This window comes from Alnus glutinosa, chromosome 8, assembly GCF_958979055.1.
Source record: "Alnus glutinosa chromosome 8, dhAlnGlut1.1, whole genome shotgun sequence".
NCBI classification, from domain to species: Eukaryota; Viridiplantae; Streptophyta; class Magnoliopsida; order Fagales; family Betulaceae; genus Alnus; species Alnus glutinosa.
In genome coordinates, this window is record NC_084893.1 from 17,726,540 (window position 1) to 17,738,761 (window position 12,222).

The window sequence follows — 12,222 nt, forward strand, 5'->3', positions numbered from 1 at the left end:
AGCCCATATCATAAAAAAGTGGTTATACTTTATTGAAGACAACAGGAAGCACTTAGACACCAATTGTGATCAGGTCATGCAACGTTTTCATTACAGAGAAGTTCAGATATTCAGCACCCTTGAAGTTCCCTTTACATAAGACTACAACTCTTCAAACTGGTAGACTAGTAGATGGCTGCCATACTATTGGAATAACATGACAGTGAAAATCATCGTCGGTGTTTTTATTTTTTAGTACTGTTACAAGAACTGATATTTTATTTTGTCACGTCATCCCAGTTGTATGAAAATCGTATACTAAACAGCATTACTCCTTCAAATTAATGTTGTTAGCATAGTCATTTGTCTTTGATATCAAACAACATCCATATTTCGTTCACCCTGCTCTCGAATTCAAATGGGGAATTGTACTGCGCGACAGTGTAGGTTGATTTGTTGCCAGCTTCATGGCTTTTCTCAATGGCAGCAGACCAAACAGTGCCGGCAAGGCTGGCTTGCAAGGTAGCAGCTTCTACCCCGACATCTGAGTCAGCGACAAATCCGCTGAATTCTCTCACTGCTGCATAAATGGGTTTCCATCTTTGGACAGCAAGTCCTTCCGCCGGAGGTGGGTTTGCTTGGTTGACTTTTGGGACATAAAAGCTAACCACAAATGAGGATTCACATAAAGGTCCGTCACTTGGTGAGACTTCAGTGATCACCGGCGCTGTCATCTCTATATATTCTTCATAATCATTCTTTCCTTGAATATAGTCGAATAGCCTAACACAATGACACAAACATTTAATAAGAAAAGAGGTCTCTATCACCTATTCTGGTAATTTATCAAATATATATGGAAATGATTGAAACAAGTAGTAGATCATACAAAATGCTACTCAAAAGAATAAAGAGTTTATCATAATTGATTACTTCCCTGTTATACAAAGAATGATTAAGAGATGAGAGACGTTTCTGAATTTTCCAAAGGTCTTCCATAAGTTTCAGAAGAGGGAAAGCTAAGGACTTAAAGTTTGTAGCTAATGGAAGTCAGCACCAGTACTTAACCTAAAAACATAACTTAATAGGAAATGATAAATTTAATAAATTAATCAATACTAATACTTTTCCTCACATGTGGGCTCAAACATCTATTTAGTGAGTGAAGTTCAACACGTGAGATATTTAATTGAATTAAGGGGCAAATTGACGAAGACAATTAGGTTCGTATTCATGACCTCTAACTCTGATACTATATTATCTCACCACTAATCCCAAAAGCTTAAAGTTCTAAGTTCGAACTTTGTCTCCATTATTTACTTCACATTTCAATTAAAATAATATAAGTATTGCCTAATTCAACACGCGAAAGATTTCGAAATGAGTAGTGATTTCAATTATTCAATATGTAACTTACAAGCCATATACCCCGATCACAATTGTAAAGTAGTAGCCAGAAATTGTTGTAATAGTCTATTTTTTTAGGTTTTAAATCATAAATTATTTCAAAAACTCAAGCAATTGATGTGAGTGACTGAAATGATTTAGTCAAACTGTTATACAAGTAGCTTTGAGACTAATGGAAAGTGAGGCTCATAAGCGTTCTATAATAACACAGGAAAGTGAGACTAGATATGTATCAACTGTTATCCTTCCAAATGATATATAAAATCTAGGATCATGAGTCACCATGTCTGATGCAATTATGCAGTGGATCAAGGTAATTACGAGTAGAATAAGTTAATAAGGAAAATAAACTTACTGTAAGAAGCCAGTTCTGGTAGCTTCAACCAGAGAGATATCCTGAATGGGGGAGGTTGACATCCACACCGTGGAGTTGAGGCGGCGAATTTCATAGCCATTGCCAACGTGAATCACGTCATAGCTCGGGCACTCGATGCGGGTGCATGCCGGTGGAGGTATCCCTGAGCTTTTCTTTGTTTCAGGCCATTGACCCAACTGTGAATTCGAGAGGAGGCTCAAGAGAAGTGAAAGCTTCAACATGCTGTAAGCAGCCATGGCCGGGGTGGGGGAATATCAGATGGAATGAATGGTGGCCGGGTGGGTTATATATTTATTTATAGATGGATGGGGTGGGATGGGGGAATATAAATGTTTTACATCCACTCGTTAATTCAGAAGCAAGTCTCTCTTGTATGATAGATGATATATGTGAATCTTATTAATCCACACCACTTCATATCTTTGCCTACCTACAATATTCTCCACGCAAATCAAGCCATCTATCACCTTCATGAAGCGTCTAACATTTTGCAATTAAAAAAGAAATTACTCTATGCAGTAAAATTGTGTCAAAACACTAGATAGATTTTATTAGTGTGTTATGTCAGCGTCAATAAAATGACGACATATATCACTCTTAATAATATATATATATATATATATATAAACTAAAAAACTAAAGAAATTAAAAACTTAAAGAATTGTTTTTAAATTTTTTTAGAATAATAAAAAAAAAAACGCATCATTTACCTAGCCTGATTGTAAATCTGGTAAACTATAGGGACAGATTTTAAATTTTTCCCTTTATTCTAACTAGTGCGGAATTACTCTCTTTTCAGTATCTACCCTCACAGTTCATAGAGTCCCAAAAGGTTAAAATTCAATATAAATTTTATGATTTTTTTTTTTTTTAGTAAATCTTAATTTAAGAAAAAGTTAAAATTGGAGAAAACTCCTGCTGACGAAGATTGTTATAGCAAATTTTCACACGATCGGATCAGAGATGGAGTCCTCTAAAATAGAAAAAATAATAATTAATAGCAGTGCCCTGATCATAATATATCTAAATCTTCATCAGAAAGAGCTTTTATATATATATATAATAAAAGAATATGATATAAATTCTTTACAAACTGAGTTGAAGGAATTGATTCAATCCAGTCTCTAAAAGTGTCATTTACAAGAGAGAATGTAACGAAATATTTCAAAGTTTCATTTAGAAGATAGAATGTAATGAATTATTTCAAATTTACAAATTATGTTCCGTTTGTTTCAGTATAAAATGGTTTTTGTCGTAAAATATTTTTAGGGAAGTCATTTTCAGAAAAATATTTTCCGTCGAAATCATTTTCCGGTGTTTGGCATGTACGGAAAATTACAAATATTTTTTATATTTTTATTCAATCATATTAATTTAAAAAAATTAAATTTTATTCACAACATAAAAAATATTAATATAAAATAATATAAAAATGGGAAAACTTCAATTTACTCCCATGAAGTTGTCACCGATTTGCAATTCTATCACTAATGTTTCAATTTTGTTAATTACGCCCCATTAAGTTTCAGAAATTTTCAATTTAGGGATTCCGTCCAAATCATCTGTCTGATTTAACGAAATTTGCCTCACGTGCCTGTTAGGAATGAAAATGGACCAGAATGCTCTCTACAAAATGGCATCGTTTTGTGAAATACCAAAACAAAAATTTCCCTCTACAAAACGATGCCACTTTGGTACAAAACGTCATGGCCCTGTCAGGGAGCGGGTTATCGGGGAAGACAGCGTCAATCGGGTCGTCCTTGACGGAGATGGATTGTGCGACGGATGCTAGCGCGAAGGCCTCCTAAAGTCGGCCGAAATCGACGGTACTTTGTTTCGTCAATTTCAGCCGAGTCGTTCAATGTCACGGCCTTGTCACTGGATTGAGGGAGAATGTCACAAATTTGAAGATGTATCGGAGGAATCGAAGTGGGTTTAGATAGAAATTTTTGAGGTGGGTCGTGTATCGGAGGAATTCCGTCCAGGTCTGGAAGACGATCGAGGCCGTCTTCCTCGACAAGTTTTAGGGTTCGTCTTCAAAACGGTGCCGTTTTGAAGCTTGGAGAAGACTTACGAAACGGTGTCGTTTTGTAAGAGGGTTCACTTTCTTTTTGGTGTTTCACAAAATGGTGCCGTTTTAAAGGGGGAAATTTTGTTAAGTCACGTAGAAGCTTTAAAACAGCACCGTTTTGAAGACAGCCCTAAAACAAAACCTAGATCTCGTCGGGGAAGACGGCCATGACGGATGCCAGAGCAGCGGCCTTCTAGCGTCAGGGACACAACTTCAGTACAATTGGCATGCTCAGAACACTGACATCCTCCCTCAAACCACCACCCTAGCTCAACCGCCTCGGCCTCCAGCGACAAGGCCGTGTCGTTGAACGACTCGGCCGAAATCGACAAAACAAAGTACTGTCGATTTCGGCCGACGCCAGGAGGCCTCCGTGCTGGCTGATCGGGGCCTCGTCATTGACATGCGCTCCATGGAGGACCATTTCCAAGTGATGATTAACGGGTTTTCGTCAGCCTAGGGTTTGCATCAGCCGATTGTTGAAGGAGACAGGGAGTGCAAAATGCAGCATTTTGTTGAGAAGAAAAAAAAAAGCCCTTACAAAACGCAGCATTTTGATGAGGGTATTTCCGTCTTTTTGTTTGATTTCGTGAAGTCAGATGGTTGATTTAGACGGAAGGGAGTGGATTGAAATTTTTTGAAACTTAATGGGGTGCAATTAACAAAATTGAAACATTGGTGATAGAATTGCAAATCGATGACAACTTTATGGGAGTAAATTGAAGTTTTCCTTAATATATATATAGATATATATATTATATTTAGCGCATACGGATTTCGGTAAAAGTTGCCGAAATTTGGCCATTTGTACTGGATTTCGGCGAATTCGGCATGAAATGGCCAGATCCTAACCAGTTGATCGGAAGCCGGCCATCCTGGCCAGATCCCGGCTAGTTGGCTGGGGATTCGGCTAAAAAGGACAGATCCAGCCAGAACGGCTGGATCCATTCAGGATCCCGACCAATCTGGTCGGAATCTGGCGTAGTACACCCTGTTAGTATTTTATATTGGCAATATTCTGGTTGACAAAAAAACTTTATGTAACGGTTGCTTTTTAACAGGATGATCGGTTCTTCTTCAAAGTCTTCATGTGTTCGGACACAAGCTTCTAGAAGATGTCCATGAAGATTCCTTACAAATTCCAAGCCTAATCAACCAGTTCCTGTGCAACCGTACGGATGAGTCTTCGAAGGCGTCCGAACGCCCCACAGTGTCTAGCAGATTACGTTGAAGTCGTACGGACGACAGAGCAACACTGTCTGGACGCTAGGTCAATCATTATTCTACACTGAGTTGGATTTCAGAAGTCGACACTGTTAAGGAAGTCTCTGCAAGTCGTCCGAACGACGTGGCAACACGTCCGGACGCTGTCCAGCATTTTAGAATATTCCAGTGTTCCGTTCGAATGCAGAAAGGAGTTATAGCGAAGACCGTCAGGACGCTCAGCCAAGCCGTCCGGACGTGGACCTAATAAGGAAAGAATTGCGCTGTTTCTGAAAGGCGGTCGCAGAAGACCGTCCGGACGTGGCTATCTTCTATCCGAACGCTCGACAGCCAGAGTCTGAATTTCAGCAGATTTAGGCTTTCTGTAAGCCTATAAATAGAGGGCCCTAGGCTTGTAAATTGTATGAATTCTGTATCGAATTTCATAGTGCTTAGAGAGAGTGTTTAGGGAGAATCGAAGATCCGCTAGCTCTCAAGCCGTTGACTAATCATGTGATGCCTAACTCCAAGGAATTAGGAATACAAGGTAAGTTTATTCCTAAGTGTCATAATTGTGGGAAGATTGGTCATATTAGGCCAAATTATTATTTGTTGAAATTCCACAGGCCTTGGATTAAGTAGGATGCTCTGAGGAAAAGTGATTCTTCCTCATCAAAATATGTCCCTCCGTATAGGAGACATATAAAATGTACGGGCAATATTGTTTGTAAGAATGCTAACCATATTTCTGCAGAGAAAGTCAAACAGCATTCCAACAAAAGAAGCCTGCCCACCTGTCATCACTGCGGCATCACCGATCACATCCAACCCAAATGTCCACAACTCCAACCTCAGAAGAAGAAGGCACAGAGGAAGTTGCCTACTAAGACCACGTCAGGTACTCTACCTTCGGTGGGACATCAGGTTACATGGCATCAGCGACAACAACAACAACGGTCTGTTCCGAAGAACACATCAAGGCACTACAAGAAAAAGTCGCAAAAGCCCAATAGCAACCATGCCTATAAAAGGTTGTTGAGTTTGTTACAAAGGATGCTGAGGAGAATGGACACAATACTCGATCACATCTACCATGGGTACACCAGGGTTGGGTCAGAAAGGATAAGACCATTCACCCTTTGAGGGGGAGTGGACTCACCTAGTATAGGTGCAATCTCACCATGCCTAGGATTTTGGTTCCTCAATCCTAGTGCATACCAGGTATGTTTGCATTGCATTGATTGTCATATCTTATACATCTTATTTTTTCCTTGCATTCTGTTTGAGGAACCATTTTTTCTATCCCTAGATTTTCTCTTGATTGCTTTGAGAATTTTCTGCAGGTACATTCAAGGGATGACAGAGAAAGCATGTCACTGCTTTTCTGTCTTGATATAGTCAAACATCTCTCCCTGAGGTCAGGTTTGCTCTTATCTTACATACTTGGACTAAACTGTCTTCTTCTCTGTGTAAGCATGTTTTTGTTGTTTTTCCATTTTTTTCTCCTTTCAAAAAGGGGGGGGGGGGGGGGGGGGAAGAAAATTGCAGATATTTATTCCTGTTTTTAGCTTTTCAGATATCTTATGTATTTTTACCTGATGTCTCAGTTCTTGGTGCATTACTCTTTTTGCTTTTATATAACTGAGAGTTATTGTTTGATATCTGCAAAGTTTCCCTACTGCATCTATTTGATAGATAGTTACTTTCCTCATGCGATGAAAATGTGCACTATCCAAGGCTCCCCTAAGGTACATTTTTTCTCTCTGTCTTTTAGCTTCTGGGAATTCTAATGAGAGAGATTTTTTTTTGCTAAGATGATCAAATTGTTCAACTCGCTAGTTGAACCTAGAACCCATAAATTCTAGCATCCTTTTTAAGTTGCAGCACCAAGTGATAAAAAGCATTCAAAACTCAATAAATATAGGTAAATAAAAAGATCTACTACTTTTGTGCTATAAATCTGTTTTTGAACTTGTCCCTATAGAAACAGTCAGTGACCAAATCATTGTGGAAATAGACGGTCACTGAAGGACGAAGTAAAAGAAAAGTGCTGCAGCTTAGGGAGAATGTAAAATAAAGTTTGACTTTTGACTGATCTACTATTGATTTTCTCTTTTATTTAGAAAATCCGGTTGCTTTAAGTCAGATCAGTGAACTTCATAACTTATTGAGAAAGCTTTCACACACACATGCATTGCATGAGTTAAGTTTACTATTGAAAAATTTCTATCTATAGGGAAATTTTTGTGCTTATTTACTCTTAACTCTCAATTATATCTTGATATATTTTTGAAATGTTATTTGACTGTTTTATCAGTTATTTATACATGTGTGTTCTGAAGCTAATGTTAGGAAGAAAAAAAAAATCTGCATATTTACCTCTGTTTTTTAGCTTCTAGTGTGAAGTGTTCGAATGGACATGTGCTTGCGTCCGGACGTGCTCGGCTCTGTCGATCTCTTATCTGACAGCATGTCATCCGGACGAGTATGTACTACGTCCGGGTGTGAGCTTTTTGCTTTCTCTGCCAAACACACACTACTTTTTTCCTGTTCTATGTGTTGTGTGTGTTTTCTCTCGAACTGATCCCAAGATTTTGGCATTCTCTGCACATCTTTTCTCATTCCCAGGTATTTCCTTTGACTTTCCTTATTCTCTTAAGCTTTGGTTCTTTTTAGCATATTGGAATCTTTAATTGATTTTGATTTGAGAGATTGTGCATGAATATCTTTTTTCTGTCTTTATGTTGGATGGATATTACTAATCTGTGCATTTTGGATTGCTATATATATCTACTTTTGTATTTCTTTATGCATCCAATTGATAGCCATCATAATACCACATTCTGTTTGAAACTAACAGGATCTAATATTTATTTTCATTTGTTTTCATTGTGGTGTTATTTTTGGATAGATTTCTCTTTAAATGTTTTTAGGAATATGTTGTCCAACGGCTTCCAACGTAGTGTCAGACAGAGGGCTCTTTGGAAAACAGACCAGTGTTGAAATCATATGTTCCAGAGATCTCAAATTTTAGATGAGCTCATTCTCCCTGCTCATACAGAGTCTTCCGTAACCTTTTCCTCTAGATCTGCACCAGCTAGAGATTCAGTGGTGAATCTTCTTTATCATCTTACAGAACACTTGTCTAAAGGATTTCTTTCTGCGGATGATCAGTTTCAGGCTAGAAAACTGAAGTGATTGAAAATTTTCAATCTATGGTTTCCCGGCTTCAGGAGCAAGAAGCCGAAGTGGCTCAAATTTAGGAAATGTGATATCTTGAGGTTTTGGTTTTCTCTTATGTTGATTTGAGCTTTTGATGAGACACTTTACTATTATTCTTGTTGTTTTGAATTTTAGTAATTGTGGTTTTCTCTTATATTATGTTTACCCTTTGTCCTTTTGAGACAAAAAGAGGGAGTATTTTTTTTGTTTTGGACCGGGAATGTATTTTCAAACTGGTCAAGTGTTTTTTTGTCTCAGAATGGCCAAAGGAAAAGTTTGTTAATATTTTATATTGGCAACATTCTGGTTAATAAAAACATTTTATGTAACGGTTGCTTTTTAACATGATGATTGGTTCTTCTTCAAAGTCTTCATGTATTCGAACAGTGTTCATCTCAAAGCATGTGACTGATCACAAGCTTCTATAAGATGTCCATGAAAATTCCTTACAAATTCCAAGCCAAATCAACCGGTTCCTGTGCAACCATCTGGACGAGTCTTTGAAGGCATCTGGACGCCCCGCAGTGTTTAGCAGATTACATTGAAGTCGTCCGGACGACAGAGTAACACCGTCCGGACGCTAGGTTAATCATTATTCTACACTGAGTTGGATTTCAGAAGTCGACACTGTTAAAGAAGTCTTTGCAAGTCGTCCGGACGCTGTCCATCATTTCATAATATTCCAGTGTTCCATTCGAACGCTGAAATGAGTTATAGCGAAGACCGTCCGGACGTGGACCTGATAGGAAAGAATTGCGCTGTTTCTGGAAGGCGGCCGCAGAAGACCGTCCGGACGTGGCTATCTTCCGTCCGGATGCTCGACAGTCAGAGTCTGAATTTCAGCAGATTTAGGTTTTTTGTAAGCCTATAAATAAAGGGCTCTAGGGTTGTAAATTGTATGAATTCTGTATCGAATTTCATTGTGCTTAGGAGATGATGTTTAGGAAGGAATCGAAGATCCGCTAGCTCTCAAGCCGTTGTCGGTGTGTGCTCAACAGTTCGTGTGAAGTCTATCTTAGGGATCGGCCCTAAGCTAAAGGAATCAATTGAAGACCCCTTCAAGTAGGAGACTTGGTTGGGAAACGTTCACGATGGACTTTGTGTCAAAGTTAAATGTATGACTACTACATAAGGGTATGTGAGTACAAGTGTCTTGTAACTAGCTTTGTTTTCGGTATAGTAGATATCTTAGATTTGGCTGCCCCGGAGTGGTTTTTCTCTTCACAGAGTTTCCACTTTATCAACAAATATCTTGTCTTCTTTAAATTTCACATTTAAGATATTTTGTTGCACACAAACACACACTTGGTTGTTAGAAGTCATTATTTTATTTTTCACACCCGGAATCCGGTGACAGTAGCCGGACGTCGCCTGATTCCGACATAATTTTTCAGGACCGGTGTCTGAATCTGACTTGTTGATCCGGCAATAATCAACTACTTGAACGTAAAGGTCAACTGTGTCCTTTAAGAGAGGGTCGACTGCGTCTGTCATCTATGGAAAATAGTGTAAATCATTTTCCAAAATTTAATAAGCAATTTTGGTTAAACAGAAATCATTTTCCGGTTGACCATTATTTTCGCCCATACCAAATACTGAAAAATGCCGAAATCATTTTTCAGAAACTATTTTACACTGAAACAAACGGAGCATTAAAAGCTGTTCAGTACTTCATGATACTTCTGTAGTTATATATTCTCAAAAATTTCTCCTCATCAATAGCATGAAATTAAATTCGAAATGTGAAGCATTAAAAAAAAATTGCTTTAAATTCGACTGAAAAATGCCGGACGTTGCCTAATTCCTGCATAATTTTTCAGAACCGGTGTTCGAATCTGACTTGTTGATCCAGCAATAGTCAACTACTTGAACCTAAAGGTCAACTGTGTCGTTTAAAAGAGGATCGACTGCGTCTGCCATATATGAAAAATAGCGTAAATCATTTTCCAAAATTTAATAAGCAATTTTGGTTAAACGGAAATCATTTTTCGGTTGACCATTATTTTGGCCCCTACCAAATATTGAAAAATATCGAAAACATTTTTCAGAAACTATTTTATACCGAAACAAACGGAACATTCAAAACTGTTCAGAACTTCATGATACTTCTGTAGTTATATATTCTCGAAAATTTCTCCTCATCAATAGCATGAAATTAAATTCGACATGTGAAGCATTAAAAAAAAAAAAAATTTGCTTTTTGGACTTGATCGAAACAAATGGAAACGGGTTAACGGTAATATCCGAAGGCCCAAGAGTGAAATCAGAACACAAAGCCAACGGCTAGTTGGAAACCAAAGGCTTAACCGACTAGGAATCCTTCCCAACTAGGAAATCTATATACAAATACATATATACACATGCAGCGCTAGAGTTAATTAGAACACATCCAAATCTTGCAATCTTGGGGAGCACGATTTCTCTGGGTTCGTGTTCTTTTTTGTCTCTCAACTGATCAAGATTTCTCTCGGACAAGATGGTGAAGGTGGAGCCAAGTAGAAACGAGATGAGTGGAAGTTTAGGAAGATCTTCTGGGGTTACAAAGAAAGTGATCATCTTGAAGAGTCATAGGCCAGATGTGGCGATGAAGGTCGACAAGGCTTCAAAGTCGGCACCCATCAACCCTGCTACAGCTTATCGTGGAAAGGTTCGCAAATAACTGGGGCAGGCATTTTCCAGAGTTGCCATTGAAGCCGATGAGGGCGGCATTAAGCCTGATGTAACAGCATGTGACCCAGTTGGAGCTGCTGCCCTGGTAGAGTCGGCAATGTTCGAGAAGATTGGTTGGTCCAATGGGATTAAGAAGGCCAAGTACCGATCAGTGTTGTTCAACCTCAAGGACCCAGAAAACCCGGATTTGCGGAGGAAGGTTCTTCTTGGGCAGATCTTGCCGGAGGTGCTTGTGACCATGTCTGCGGAACAGATGGCAAGCCACAAAAGGCAGCGTGAAAATATCCAAATTCAATTGAAGTCGCTGAACAAACGTAATTAACTTGTACTTGTGAGGTGCTAAATTGTTGAACTCATTTTTCTTGTCAGTGTTTCCCAATTGGGTGCTTCTTGATATATATAGTTCCTTCATGTATAGCTTCCAAAACTATGATCCATTATATTAATATGAAACTTGTCCTCTGTAATTCTTATCTAGCTTGCTGATAGTTATTTTTGAGAATGCTTGCTTTTGGGTTGGGGAAATATCGCTCACAACCCTTGGGAATGGCGCCCGAGGTGGGGCAGGCCCACGACCACAAGGTTACCATGACACGTGGCTGGATTTTAATAGTATAGAGAAAGCGGTTAGACCCCGGTATGCTATGCCAACCCATAGGCGCGTGGAGATCACTGATAACAGGGAATCCCAAAACCTCTAAGGACCGGGAGCATCTCTGTACTGGCGGCCGGACTAATTAAGGAGCATAAATGCACGGGATCCCCTTCATTTATTAGTATCTAAACATTTAATGAATTTTGTACTTGGACTAGTCAAACTGAAACGTACGACTGACAAGTTGTCCATATCAAAACCAAAATGTCCCCAATGGACCATACCGGGAGCACCCAGCAATGTCCAATCGCCACCCATGAGATAATCCACACGTGGTAGCAATTAATGCGAAGAATCTTTGAGATTAGAGTGGTAAGCTTGAGAAAAACAACATTGATATATAAGGAAAAATTTCCACAGGTAAGGTAATGAATTTTCCCTGCAAATTCATTTACTCTCCATCATAAAAACCCTTACTGACTTAACCATCGGAAGAGGTGTCGCCGGCCAACCCTCGGCAAGCCTTTATTTTTTTTGCAGATATCTACATTCCTCCAGTCGAACACCCAATTAGAGCTTGACACGTCATCATTCAGAAACTGTCACTAACACTTGCCATTGCCGGAAAGGTTTAATGTTTAGTCTGTAAATTATCAAACACTGTTTCATGTTCTGGGATTAGAAAATCATAATCTTATT

General features: G+C 38.8%; 2 protein-coding genes across 2 annotated transcripts; one reads left to right on the forward strand and one right to left on the reverse strand.

Moving 5' to 3' along the window:
* Positions 1-8: 8 nt before the first annotated feature.
* On the reverse strand, positions 9-2,059 carry LOC133875009 (uncharacterized). The gene is made up of 2 exons (XM_062312976.1): positions 1,742-2,059; positions 9-762 (listed from the first exon to the last, which is right to left on the reverse strand). The coding sequence occupies exons 1-2, from the start codon at positions 1,996-1,998 to the stop codon at positions 339-341; spliced, it is 681 nt and encodes a 226-aa protein (XP_062168960.1). The 5' UTR covers positions 1,999-2,059; the 3' UTR covers positions 9-338.
* An 8,675-nt stretch (positions 2,060-10,734) lies between these two features.
* Positions 10,735-11,250, forward strand: LOC133876172 (transcription elongation factor TFIIS-like). The gene is made up of 2 exons (XM_062314457.1): positions 10,735-10,848; positions 10,927-11,250. The coding sequence occupies exons 1-2, from the start codon at positions 10,735-10,737 to the stop codon at positions 11,248-11,250; spliced, it is 438 nt and encodes a 145-aa protein (XP_062170441.1).
* The last annotated feature ends 972 nt before the right edge of the window (positions 11,251-12,222 follow it).